The following is a 13,490-nucleotide window of genomic DNA, read 5'->3' on the forward strand; positions in this document are numbered from 1 at the left end:
GTTCTGTCAATCTTGGAAATGTCTTTTTTCTAATCTTTTTTCATTCCTTTCTTCTCTTCCTTTACAGTAAGATCATGTTTGTGCTGCAGATTGGCAGCGTGGCACAGACAGAAAGCTGTAACATAGCTTTAGATCAAGCTGACACGGTTGACCGGGCCGTGCTGCTACAATACAGCATCAATAATGGAGTCAGCTGGCATGTAATCGCCCAGCACCAGCCCAAAGACTTCATAAAGGCTCAGAGAGTTTCCTACAACATTCCTCTGTAAGTGATGCACACAAATCCAGAAACACATTGTTATATACTCAGTTTAAATGAAGCTATCCTTCATTAATGCCTGATTTTTATAGGATTTTTTGTATTTGGCCTTTTAAATGTTTAACTAATACCGTGTGCTTTTTATTCCATCATTAATAAAGTGTAATGATTTTCTTAGTTTTAATAACCCTCCGCAGCAGCTAGTAAGTCATACAACATTCATGTTGAGTAATTCTTAATAACTACTATGCTCTAAAAAGTAATCGTTTCTGAGAAGTGGCTTTTAAATCATCTGGGAATTTTTAACTCTATTTACAACAAATGAATAGTTGAAAAAACTCTGTAAGGTAGTAAGTACAGTGTGTTTAATACACAGTTACCTGTGTGATAAATGCCATTAGGCTGGTGTAACACTGATATAAACCCTGATAAGTGTGTTGCCCCTCACTGACACTTCAATCATTTCCATGATCTCTCCAGTGAGGCGAGGGTTAAAGGGGTGATGCTGCGATGGTGGCAGCCAAGACACGATGGTGCAGGACACGACCAGTGGGCGTTGGACCATGTGGAAGTAGTTCTGTGAGTACCCAATTCCCAGCTGGCATCTGGCTCTTTCCTACCCCCTCCCAAACTGGCCCCCCACAGAGCCCTGATCTACCCCCGACGCTACCTTTGACTCTGACTCAACTGTACAAATGGTTCCCTCTGCACTCCACCCTCGCACAGTGATCGAGTTAGCACACAGGTGTGCACTGATTGCCACCCACAACTAAACTCATGAGAAATCACTTTCTTTTATATGCTAATCGCAGCTTCTGGTGTCAGGCAATCAGGGCACAAAACTTACTGCAGCATGCTTTGCGGTGATGGGTAATGTCTGTGGATGGCTGTTCTGTGTTCAGCAGATCAACGCCTGCTGTTAAGTCATCATATTTTCAGTGTTTTGTAGAATCCATGCATCTTCCACGCAAACAGGTTATCAATCTTTTTTTTTCCACTGAGTTGTCAAGAAGCAGTTACTAAATCTCTTATTAATCACATGTTTACATATCCACCCTTGAGTTACCGTTACTATCGCCATTTTGCAGTTAAGTTATCTGTCCCTTGTTGCATCACTGTTGAGATGCTCTGTGAGGTCCTAAACACAGACTGTATATAAATGATGGATGTAGCCTACTGATCTGAACCTACTGATCAATTTCTTTTGTAATTCCCATCAGGAATTACTCTTTGTAATGGGTTTGTGGTCATACATGTACATATATGTGTGTGTATCTGGGTTTCCAAGATGCATCCCTACTGTTACCATTTTTCTCCATGGGATTTTTCTCTCACCAAAACTGGACAGTGGAAGATGAATTTTTGCAGGAACATGGAGAGGTAGGATAGAATTTCACTTAGACAACACGAATGTATGGATACATCCTGCCTTATATGATGGCGGTGCTGTCATGGTGTGGGAGATATTGTCTTGGCATTTTGTGCCTCCTGGTATCAATTAAGCATTATTTAAATTCCACAGCCTACCTGAGTATTTGGCTGATCACGACCATCCCTTTATGACCAGAGTGGACCAATCTTCTAATTGCTGCTTCCACCAGTATAACATGCTATGTCACAGAGCTCACATCATCTCAAACTGGTTTCCAGAACTCTACAATGAGTTCACTGTACTTACACGGCCTCCACAGTCACCACATGGAATGGAAGATTTGCATCATGGATATGCAGCTGGTAAATGTGCAGCAACTGTGTGATGTTGTCATGTTAGTATAGACCCATTGTTAAATCTACGCTATGTAGAATTAAGGCAGTTCTGAAGTCCAAAGGGGATCCAACCCAGTACCAGCTAGGTGTCCAGTGGTTTCACCAGTACAGCTGCTCTCTGTGTTTGTGCTTTTACCACTAGGTCTTCTTTAATATATGATGCTTGTTTGTAAATTATGGTCTGACCTAAGGGACACTAGAAAATACGATGGGGTTTGCATCATTGCATGGCTAGCTTGAAGTTGGCAAGCCGCTACCTTGTGGGCTGGGAACACAATGCTCAGCTCAAGGCTTTAAAATGAGCAGGACTCTGCAAACTACTTTCAGTGCAGCTACATCCGTCTTTAACACGGTCTGTGGTTCTGAGATGATTCTTGTTGTGAATGGCACTCTATAAAAAAATGCAACTGAAATAATTCACATGTGGTACGGATGGAGAACAGGATCATTCTTGTCTTCCATGTAAAACAAAGGAAAGTGTGATGGCCACTTCACATCTATTAAAAAGTGTCTTTTTGTTCCGCTGTGAAATCACAGTCTGACCAGTCTTCTTTGTTTTTAGGTGTCACATCCATTTCATCTAAAAACAACATTACTGTATTTCTTTCTTTTAGGTAATGCGCTGTTCTTAAATTTGATTTCACTGAACTTCACTCAACTTGTGGATACTGAACCTTTTCACTGATTGTTTTTTCTCTGTCTTTCATTCCCATTTTCTACATGTGTGTTACATTGTAGCTCATAACCTGGATGAGTCTGTTTTATCAAAGTGGAAGTCGATTACAGCGTTTAAATCTAATGACAGGCTTTTTTTTTTTTAAATGGAGAAGTGGAGATTCTGCAGGGCACTGAAGATATCATGAACATGGTTTATAGCACATTGTTAAGCATGTTCAATACATTCTCTGCATGTTGTTCTGGGAAATTGCTTAAATTCCCTCACATGCAGGTGCTGATTGGTCATTCAGATGTGTAACCAAAGCATTTCAGATGGTGCATACAACAGCCATGTGGTTTCCAGATTATGCAAAGTTGCACACAAACGCAAATAATGACTCATACAGACACACACATTTATGCCTAACCTGAGCTGTCCCTGGTCTACATGGCCGCGACCTGTCCCACTCCCTCCTTTGCACTCGCTTGGTTTCAACAGTGTCTGCTGAAAGGAGTGACCGCGATCCTCACATTTTGCTCTGTTGTTTATTTCTCTCTGTTCACCACTCCTTCGCACATTCTCCTCTCAATCCTCCTGCTCAATCTTTTTCTTTTGCTTCACACGCTTTTCCTCCCTGCCTCCTTGCTCCCCTCACCTCACCGATGCCTTCGATCATGCGGTCATGCTCGCTCCTTTTGCTTGTGCCACATTTATATTCCTACCGTACTTCCGCATCTTCCTCCTCCTCTTTTCCTTTCTTCCCGTATTTCCCTTTTCTTTCCCTGTTTGTCTTACAATTTTGGCATACAATGGATGGATTACTGCTGTGTATCTTGCTCTCTTTCTTTACTTCTGCCTTTGGTTATATCTCCATCTTACATCTTTCTACTGTTTCCTCGCTTGTTCTGCCTATTCTTTTGTTCTCCATTTTCTTTCACGATTTTTGTTTCCTTCCTCACTCTCTCTGTCTTTCCCACGCTTTCTTGTTTCTTCCTTGAACTTTTGACTATCTTTCTGCCTTCCTCTCTTCCTCCCTTCTCCCCACTTTGGGCCCCTCGCCTCCCCAGGCTTGGGCTCATACCCTCCCAGACCTTTCTACGAGACAGCAGTCCCTTCCTACTGCCTCTCCCCTCTCGCGCTCTAACCTCTGCTCTCTTCTGTATTCTGCTCCCTCTGGCATGGCTGTAGTGTCAGGTAAGTTCTCCGCCTCTTCCTGAATGCAGCCCCCTCCCTCATCCTCCTCCCAGCTCCTTTTGTTCTCCCTATTACACCGCAGACACCCTTGATTTCACATACACACCGCAGCCCTCGCCATCACCACCATGGTCATCTCCATGCCTTCTCCAACATGTAAGCCCCTACAGGCAGGTCAAAGGGCAGGTCAGCTGCTCAGAGTGTTCAGCTGGAGGCTCACTGATAAAATGATCCAACACACAGTTTTTAAAAGACAGCTCTTAGCACAGGAAGTACAACAATATCCATGAAAATTCAGTGGATGGAGGGATAAACAAATCCTGAACAGTGCTGGTAAATTTTCTGCTGACATGCATTTTTTATTTTTTATTTTTGTAAATGGTTCGACACAAGGTCACAAAGGTTCCAAATAAAGCGGCTATGATTTGAATATGCAATCACTGCGGCATTTAAATGTAACAATTTACATGCACAGATGTCAATGGTAGTGTGTTTGTGTGTATATGTGTGATGTAATCCATCACTATACTTGTATCTGTCTGTTTTCTTCTTGCTGCCACCTCAACTACAGGCTGCTGTACTGTTTTTTGACACGGCTGCTGATTCACAAGCAGACCTGAAAAAGATTACTGTTTGCTGTAGTTTATTTATTATCACACAAGCCTCAGCAGTGAATGACGATGTATCTTTTCTTCCATTCATACATCAGCATCAGTCGCAGTGCAGGGCATCTCACATCCTTATCCTCAAATGAACTCACAGTTGACCAGAGTTTCATTAGACTCCTCCGTCCTTGCATGGCTTTAACGGATCGACTGTCGCGATAGCCCTCCATCCTTTTTTTTTTCACTCATGGCTTTCTGTCCGTCTGTCCGAGGATGACGACATCTAACTCTGAGCCAGGAGCTTCCTCCTCACTTCTTTCTGGTTTCCGACCACAAGTCAGAAACACACCAGCATGCACACGTGCTCTCAAACAAACATATCGCTACCATTCGCCTGTACAGCATCAACCATCACACCCACTGGCACCATCTACCTACCTCGCCCTATCCTTCCTGCCCCCCTCCCTTCCCCCCTGCTTCGCAGAGGCCTCCCCTGCCTGCCCTGGCTGCACTCCTGGCTCACTGGCACCGCCCTGCTGGATGGAAGAGGCAATGAACAGGCTAAGCAAGAATGATCTACTGCAGCTTTTCTCTGTTACTTAGATTTAAAACCACCCGTTCCCGCTCACCACCCTGCACTTTATGGCTTTTTTTTTTTTTAATTATTTTTTAAAATTCTTCTTATTTTGTTTCCTCTGACCTCAAACACTCAGTGTCAGAGTTTCTCCCTAGTATGTTTTAGTGTGTCTGTAGACTCCTGTGTCTTCTGTCTTGTCGTGTTACATTTGGTCTAGTCGATGGATACATGTAGCTAATTGTAGTGCCATATTCACCATCTAGCTGCCTCTCATTTGTGCAGAGTGTAATGAAATCGAGTAGCGCCACCCATTCTCTGAGCTGTGGGATCCATGCAAGCGTTGAGTGTTTGAGGTTGTGGTTGAAACGTGACTTAAAAAAAAAAAATAGCCAGCATGACTCCGGATGTGAGAGAGTGCGGAAGCTGCATTCGGCCATTTGTGCGTGTGAATGCATGGTTTCAAGTGCGTGCATGGGAATGTGTGATTTTTGCAGCAGCTCTTTACTCTGTCGCTAACGTTCACACCCCCTCCTCTTTCCCTCCCTCTGTTTTTTTTTTTTTACTGTCTTTGTATCCCTGCAGCACACGTAAACAGAACTACATGATGAACTTTGCCAGACAGACCGGCATGCGTCACTACTACAGCCGCAAGAGGCGGGCACTGCAGCGCCGTGCTTGAACCCAGCGAGTAGGGATTTCATCCTCTGACGTGCCAACCACACATCGACCTGCCACACACCATCCTTATTCTCATCCTGTTGAGACCCATCCAGTGGATTCCAGTCAGCCTTAGAGTTCCCTCGCCCATCTTTACCGACCCCTCTGCCACAAACACGGAACATCCAATCAGTTTACGCTCCAGCCAATCAAGGCCTTCCCAAACCCATGGGTCGGCGGGATTGAAACTCAGAAGGAAGGAGTGAAGAGGCTGTTTTGTTTACTTGTTCCCATGGGATGGTCGGGATTTCTAGTTGTTTTGTAATTGTTGCTGTGGTTCCTCCGATTCCCATTCCCACCTGCTCTACCCTTCCCTCTGGGTCCCAGCCCCCTCCCTCTACCCCTTCTTCACCTTCTCCCTTCTTTTCCTGCCGCACTGTGAAATTGAGAGATAATATATCACTGCTGAACTGACCAGCCGATTGCAGAGCAGCCTCCCAGTTCCACTGAGCCACCGGGTGGGAGGACCGCTCCACCGCTGCCAACAAGTACACCCGGAAAGAACGACTGCAATGATGATGCTGACCATTAGGAGGAGTGATGGTGATCAAGCCCCAAGAAGAAAAGAAAAAAAAGAAAAAACGAAAAGAAAAAGGAAAAAAAAAGTACTGTGTTCTTGCTGTTCTGTGTGTCTGTGGGTTCTTTTTTGTGATGAGTTGACTGTGGTGTTCTGTTCATTTGTTCGTTCGTTTTATACTAATTCATATGCTTTTAAGGGGGCGGGGTGGGGAGGGTCGGTTTGTGCTGGGTTCTGTTTCCTTTTCCTCGTTTATCCACATCGGGGCGGGGCGAGAAAAGCCCCGGCTCCACACGAAGAAGAAGCAAAAGAACGATTTGCAGACGACGGAAAGGAGAAAATATGGAGAGAGAAAAAAAAAAGAAAAATAAAGACTGAACAGCAATTGTTTTTTTGTTTTTTTTATCATTTTTTTATATATGTTGGTTCCCGAAAAATACAGATATTTATGGTAAATGGTTCTTCACGTGACCTATTTAAGATGCACTGTGCGTGAAATCTGTATGTTTTTTCTAGTGTTAAGTTATTAGGCAGTCGAGTCAGGCTCTCGGACTGCATCATCTCCCCTCTTCCTTCACTTCCCTCTTCTCTTGTGCTGTTTCCCCCCACCCCATCCTCTCTCTGCTGATTTCTGATACCTGGAGGTGAGGCTCTTAGTGTTGTTTTTTGAAGTCTGTGTAATATGGACCCTCTGCCCTCAGTGTAACTTCAGTATAGCAATCTCCTGTATATATATGTATATCCACTATGGGGAGACCCAGCAGCCTTATAAAAGGGAAATAAAGAACTGTCCAAACCTCATACTGTACACATTGCTTCAGCTGCTCTCGTTCATTCCTGCAAAATAAGCCTGGACTTTGTTTGCTTTAGACTTTCTCTCCTTTGTGGCTCTCACTCTCAGATCCCAACAAAGATTTAAAGCCATGTATGGCTGAATCTAAATTATCTATGGTGTACATATCAGTAGTAAAGAAAGATGCAAGTCAGTGAGTGGCTCCTAAATGTTTACTTAATTCAGTGATAGAAGTCAATGGGATAAAGAAATCTCTGGAAACTGACACGTGAGAGTAGGAATCAGTTAATTGTTTTGATTTTCTGTAAAATTATGACAATAAGAAAAATACAGAACATAACCATCCCTGCCCCATATCTGTGTGACTTAGTATGTGACAAAAGAGTGTGGGAAAACATTCAAAAGGCATCAAATTTGATAATTTATTCAAATATTTATTCAGAGAACTATAAAAACAAAGAAAAAAAAAAAAAAAAAAAAAGAGCCATTGATCCAAACAGGGTTGTAGTGGGCAGGAACCTGGCTGATGACGATGGGCAAGAGGTGGTGTACATCTTGGATATGTAGCCAAATTTAATAAGACATTTATGATAAAATTCTTTCTTTCACCTGAGTGCACACCTCAGTGTCTTCAGACTGGGTGTTCACCACATATCACTGCAGACCTTCAGCCTTACTCCAGGCTCAGGCTGCAGCAAGTCCTCTGAGCATGTTCATCAAACGTCTGTATTCACAAACCATCACCGACCATCACCCACACTGTTACAAGTGCTAAAGTGAGACAGAGGGGTTCCAGTGCGATGTTCAGGCACGAGTTACAGTACGGCTGATCACAGCAGCTGTAGCTCACGGTGTAGGTTGTCCCCTTGAAGTGGACTTTTTGCTTCTGGCTGCAGTCTTTTTTTGCCATGCAACCCCTGGCTGACAGGACGCTGTGGTTGCCGTAGAGGCCATCTGCCTTAAAGCACACCTTACTGGGAGGACACTCTGTCACAACAAACTCGGGTGTCTTGTCTTTCTCCAGCATGGGGCTGTAGAAGCAAAGCAAGTTGTCACAGAGCACAGAGGGAAGGAGGAAGTGAAGCCACAAACCAGTGATATGCAGGAGCTTCAACATGCTCAGGCTGCAAAGAAAAGACAAGCATCTGTTAAACTTTGGGTAAAACACATACTTAGTGCTACAGTGGTTTAGTTTTTGCAATCTACACCGAAAGGCCACTGGTAAAAAGAGATTTTAAATAGTTATTTCACTAAATCAATAAATCAACTGCGTTTTTCTGTCCGGGTTGCAAAGCCATTTAAAAATTAGATTTATTTTATGCAAACCGACCAGTTAGTGGAAGTCTCTCAGCTGCAGAAATGTCTCCTTCTCCTAAATATAACTGGACTAAACAACACTTGTCTCCAGAGTGACTCTGGTCAGTACCGTGAACTTTCTCCAGGCACTCTAGCTTCCTCACACAGCTCAAGGACAAGCTCATTAGGTTAATAGGTGACTGCAAATTGGCTGCAGGTGTGAGAATGTGAGAATGTGTGGTTATCCGTCTCTCTGTGTTAACCCTGCAACAGACTGGTGGCCTGTTCAGGGTGTACGCCCTCACCCCCACCCGCCTGGGATGAGCTCCAGCACCACCTGCAGTAAATAAGTGGACTGATGAAAAACTGATACTCTGATACTCAAAGTGCTAAAAAAAAAAAACCAAAAAAACAAGAAAAACAAATTGAAAACCTCAGTACCAACATCTTTCCACAGATTCATAGAAGCCATTTTTCCCCAACACCTCCAAACTGTAATGCTGTGCAGAGTGAAGCACCCCGTAAGGGGATTCATAAGTCACTGGCCCCTTAGCCGAACTTACATGTTAGTTAGCTGCAAGTTTCTATTGCTTGGTAAAGGCTGAATTTAGATACTATATTTACCACGTTAAATAGCTCACAAATAAAATGTCATAATGGGTCATAATTACTGGAAAGAAACGTTGCTGCTGAATTTTTCTGTGATATTATTTTCATTAATGGAACAAAGTGAGTGCCATTTAAATCCATTATATTAAACAGATGGACAACATCTTCACAGCTATTATCTTTAAAACCGGTCAACTTGTACAGCTGTGCAGTAAGTATGAAATTTCACCATTTCTTGTATTGGTGTGAAGGATTTCCTCTGATAATCACATTCAGACTACTTCCAGCATTGACGATAAAAAGCAGGAACAACTTTAGTGTGAAGCTTCGCACAGTCTCACCTTGTCATTTAAGAGATTTTAAGTCCAGCCAAAACATTTCAGAGCTTCTCCTGCTGAACTCCAATCTCATCACTGACTCCAGCTGTACAGGCCACACCTTTGATTATACCTGCTTGTTAATTCACACAGAGCAGCTACACCAATAGAAGCTTGATTGTGCCAGTGCTTTTATTTTTTTAAACACATGTATATGGAAATAGGCATTACAGAAAGATGGTTGACAAGTCCATCTCTCTGGTGCATAAATACAAGTCACACAATACATCATACATTTAAAAAATAAAATAAAAAAAAAATTATACAAACTTTTTTTTAAAGTAATGACTGAGATTTAGACATTTGACTGAATGCCTTTCATCTTCTGAAGATTTAAGTGCCAGTGGCTAACAGGACTCTCCCCAGTCTTCAACAATACAGGTACCTATGCATCAGTGACAGGTATTGTTGTTCTTGTGTTATTTGGACATGAATCCAAAGGCTCTTCTTTAAGACCATCTGTGTTCCCGACATGATCAACCTTTAATGCAATCAAATCCAGTAGCTTCTTCAGATTGCTGTCGGATTTGGGCGGGATGTTACACTGATTTTTACAGCAGCACGTGTAGCTGACATTGTATTTGACTCCCTGGTAAGAGATGACTTTATGGGAGCCACAGAATTTACTGTCCACACAGCCCTGAGAAGACAAGATGTGGAAGAAGCCATAGTTGCCTCTGGAGATGGCGCAGCGCTGGTCGGGCATACACTGGCTGGTGGTTTGGGGGCAGGGCTTGCTTTTCTGCTGCAGAGGACAGTAGTAGCACAGCAGGCTGTCTAGAGCCAGTGCTGGGAGGATCGCAGCTGAGACCAGCAGGATGGAGATCAAGAAGCAGCATGGACTAAACAGATGGAAGCCCAGACTAATGTGAATTCACACCAAAACAATACATACTGAAATAATATTTCAATTAAAGGCATGTATGTGCTGTTCACCTGGTCTTTCTTTGCAATCCCATCTTTTTCTGTAAAATCCCAGCAAATGTGAAAACGTGTCCACTCAAGCAACCTTAAAACGCCAGCTTCTGATTGCTAATCAGAAACAGGTGTGTCTTTAATGTCGTTGCACACACACGTGAAAGAAGAAACACACGAATTCACGCAAACACCTTTCAAACTTTAAACTTCCAGTTTATTGCACAGGAATAACATTTGCTTTGTCCTTTAAAATAAAACTCTGTGCAGCCTATTAAAAAAAAAGAAAAAGAAAAAAAAGGCAGTGTTACATTGCCATCTGGTGTTTGCTTTAAGTCACGTTTCAACCACAACCTCTATATACACTTTGAATCCAGGCAACAAGCTGCTGCTGTGCAGCATGTACAGCAAATAAAGATTTATTTGCCTAAATGAGTTTCTTCTGAAATTTGTGATCATGTTGCGTAGCCAGAGGAAATGGTAAGCTGTGCCGCCTTGTACAAAGGTTCCTGTGAAGAAAATCAAATTCTACATAAGCTGAAATGGTCATTGCCACCCACGTGTATGACAGGAAATGAGGGTACGAGTATGAAGTTGAAAATATGTAATCGAAGTGTTAAAACTTATGTGACTGTACTTCAGTGAATCATACACAGGGGTACTGAAGGTGACATTTTAAAGTACGAATCAGATGTAGTTGGTTCTTATATAGCACTTTTCTACTCTGCTTAAACACTTAAAGAACTTTATACTATAAGCCTCATCCACAATAGTAATTGTTTCCTTACGCTTACGCGTTTTCTATCTAATGTTCACACTCAAATGAGTACATCAGGAGGACTTTGCAGTTCAGTATCTTTCCCATGGATTCTTTGGAAGATACTGGAGCAGCTAAGGATTTAACCCACCAACCTTGGAACTGGTAGACAACCCATGCTACCTCATGGATCACAGCCCCCACAAAAGTAATGGGCAGAAATAGGTAGCCCGAGAATGAGAAAGGGAGCACATGCACAGTTAAAACAGATTCAAATAGAAGTATTAACCAGTCAAAGCAAATCAGTAGACAATAAATGACAGACGCCGCTAGCTGCAGAAAAAGTACAGCTGAAGAATAACTTACAGTTCAAATTGTTAGCAAGATGCTAACATGGTAACAAATGATACAAGAGCTGTTGTATGTGACTGATTATAGAAATTTACCAATGAACATGGACAGGTGTAGTTTTAAAAGGCCCTGTATAGGTGTATTTGTAGCTGTAGCTCTGGAGGTAGTGAATGTTATCTACTAATCAGAAGGTTGGTGGTTCAATCCCTGGCTGCTCCAGTCTGCATGCCAAGGAGTGCTTGGGCATGTTTCTAAATCTCCAACATGCCATCATAAGTACTTAGATTGATGGAAACATTGTATTTGTATTAATGGTGTCCCTTTCATTATGTGGCTATCTGTTTCTATCCAGTTTAGGGTGCCTGTGGTTCTGGAGGTAGTGTGGGTTGTCTACCAGTGTCTAGGTTTGTGGTTCAAATCACAGGCTGTTCCATTGTCCTTAAAAGACTCCTCCTTAAGGAAGGATCCTTAAGTTCCTTCTGATGAGTTTATTAGAGTGTGAATGTTAGAAAGCACATCCGCATAGAAAAAAAAATGCTGTTTTAATGAATGAGGTTTGTAGTATAAAGTGGTTTGAGTGCTCAAGTAGAGCAGAAAAGTGCTACATAACAACCAGTCGAGTTTATTGGACTCAATCTGCTTGAGCTCTTTTGTCCCATACTTTGTCAACTTTCTTTTGGTTGGCTGCCAATTGTAAACAGAAGCTTTAATACTGACCTCAAAGATTCTTAATGGTGACAGTACATAAATGAAAATCAAAACAAACATATAAAGTCTCGTTCTAACTCCTCTGAATCTACTAGAAGAATGTGCCTACATTGACCTCATCCTCCCTGCCAGCATCACCCCAGTCTTCCTGTTCCTCAGCAGGGTCATAGCTGTACAAAGGAATCAACCTATGCCGCAAATCATCCAATCTGAAAAAAAGAGAGAAACCTGAACATAAAAGAGCCCAAACCGAGCTCAAGATGATGCTTCAACTTCAGGAGTTACCTTACCTCATTTTTCTTCTGATATAAACAACCTAAAGAGAAGCACAAGCCAAACAGAAGTGCAACTATAATAGATGTGTAAGACATAATTTTGAAAGCGAATTGTGCAGAAGTAAATAAACATTTTTACCACTGCCACTATGCATCCAATCAGTATGAGCACAACCAAAGGGATGAGTGAATAGTAACCAGGAAATACAGGTTTGCTGGGTACTGGTGAAATATGGGGAGTTGTGTGGTTCGGATGCATTTCTTCCTGCCCCATCGTCCCTTTTATAGCAGCCGTCTGTGCTGCGCACCTGTGTGACACATTCAGTGCCGTGCCTCTGCTTTCATTCCCACAGAAAGACGCAAAAACAAATGTCGCCGTGGCATGTAAGATCCAGCAAATCTGTATGTACAGTACAGTAAATATTTACGTGTCTCAAACTGAACTGAAAAGGCGGCTGATTAAAGGATACTACAGCGACGCATTTTAACATATCTGCGTTTTTCTTTCTTAAATGTATTCTTACCTTATGTGCTACCTGGGGACTACCTGAACATGCATGTCGTTCTCGCTCCTTTCAAGTCTTTGTGACCCACTGAAACACAGTGATCGCGTATCTCAACTTGCTCAATAGCATTCCTCCATGAGGAGTGTATTCAGTGTAGTCCGGTGTGTTAGTTGAACTGGACCGACGTGTTTATCCATGTTTATGATCACGTTTAAAACATTTTGACACACATACAGTAAAGTCAGAAGTGATGCTGCTTTGAAAATTAATGTCACATATGGTTTTTATTGGTTAACTCGTGAAAAACAAACACCCAAATTAAATCTAATCAGCATTTGAAACATACAATGAAAAGTCAAGATTGTTTTGTGTTTTCAAATTTTAATATAAGACTAAAAACTAACTGGAATTAGCTCACCTGTACAACCACAGCACACGCACACATATGTAATACACAGTTTTGTCCAGCAGAGGGCAACTTTGTGACGCGGGAGAGGGAAGAGGAGGAACAGTGGGAGGAGCTAGCAAACCTTTCCTGATGTCTTACAGGTCTAACTGGCTGGGCATGGCTTCATTCAAGCGTTCACCTTGAACAGGATACGCGCCGGA

General features: G+C 42.4%; 4 protein-coding genes across 8 annotated transcripts in view; 1 reads left to right on the forward strand and 3 right to left on the reverse strand.

Annotated features, from left to right (window-relative positions):
* reln (reelin) overlaps window positions 1-7,095 on the forward strand; it is a 95,922-nt gene extending 88,827 nt beyond the window's left edge. For 2 of the 5 annotated variants that reach the window (XM_087843217.1, XM_087843218.1), the window contains exons 62-64: window positions 68-265; window positions 740-838; window positions 5,643-7,095. In XM_087843217.1, the coding sequence (XP_087699343.1) occupies window positions 68-265; window positions 740-838; window positions 5,643-5,739 (394 nt within the window). In that variant the 3' untranslated portion in view covers window positions 5,740-7,095. The other 3 variants (XM_087843214.1, XM_087843216.1, XM_087843215.1) reach the window with 2 other exon arrangements.
* A 722-nt stretch (window positions 7,096-7,817) lies between these two features.
* Window positions 7,818-8,204, reverse strand: LOC148101991 (protein Bouncer-like). Its single transcript, XM_087844375.1, has one exon. It carries the CDS (start codon window positions 8,202-8,204, stop codon window positions 7,818-7,820), a length of 387 nt encoding a protein of 128 aa, XP_087700501.1.
* Window positions 8,205-9,735: 1,531 nt separating this feature from the next.
* Window positions 9,736-10,328, reverse strand: LOC148101992 (protein Bouncer-like). Its single transcript, XM_087844605.1, has 2 exons — window positions 10,306-10,328; window positions 9,736-10,211 (listed from the first exon to the last, which is right to left on the reverse strand). The coding sequence occupies exons 1-2, from the start codon at window positions 10,326-10,328 to the stop codon at window positions 9,755-9,757; spliced, it is 480 nt and encodes a 159-aa protein (XP_087700731.1). The 3' UTR covers window positions 9,736-9,754.
* A 262-nt stretch (window positions 10,329-10,590) lies between these two features.
* Window positions 10,591-12,887, reverse strand: LOC118455144 (uncharacterized protein C3orf18 homolog). The gene is made up of 4 exons (XM_035913118.2): window positions 12,515-12,887; window positions 12,391-12,416; window positions 12,210-12,309; window positions 10,591-10,793 (listed from the first exon to the last, which is right to left on the reverse strand). The coding sequence occupies exons 1-4, from the start codon at window positions 12,647-12,649 to the stop codon at window positions 10,740-10,742; spliced, it is 315 nt and encodes a 104-aa protein (XP_035769011.2). The 5' UTR covers window positions 12,650-12,887; the 3' UTR covers window positions 10,591-10,739.
* Between the last annotated feature and the right edge of the window lie 603 nt (window positions 12,888-13,490).

Source organism: Neolamprologus brichardi, chromosome 7 (assembly GCF_056152115.1).
Source record: "Neolamprologus brichardi isolate AB-2024 chromosome 7, ASM5615211v1, whole genome shotgun sequence".
Classification (NCBI taxonomy): Eukaryota; Metazoa; Chordata; class Actinopteri; order Cichliformes; family Cichlidae; genus Neolamprologus; species Neolamprologus brichardi.

Bases quoted from the DNA above. Each gene is read 5' to 3' on its own strand.
- LOC148101991 (XM_087844375.1), bottom strand. From the start codon at position 8,204: ATGTTGAAGCTCCTGCATATCACTGGTTTGTGGCTTCACTTCCTCCTT.
- LOC148101992 (XM_087844605.1), bottom strand. From the start codon at position 10,328: ATGGGATTGCAAAGAAAGACCAG. The intron at 10,212-10,305 runs GTGAACAGCACA...CCATCTGTTTAG, and splicing joins GGATTGCAAAGAAAGACCAG to TCCATGCTGCTTCTTGATCT.
- LOC118455144 (XM_035913118.2), bottom strand. From the start codon at position 12,649: ATGGGGCAGGAAGAAATGCATCCGAACCACACAACTCCCCATATTTCA. The intron at 12,310-12,390 runs GTAAGGTAACTC...TCTTTTTTTCAG, and splicing joins TATATCAGAAGAAAAATGAG to ATTGGATGATTTGCGGCATA. The intron at 10,794-12,209 runs GTAGGCACATTC...TTTTCTTCACAG, and splicing joins GCAGGGAGGATGAGGTCAAT to GAACCTTTGTACAAGGCGGC.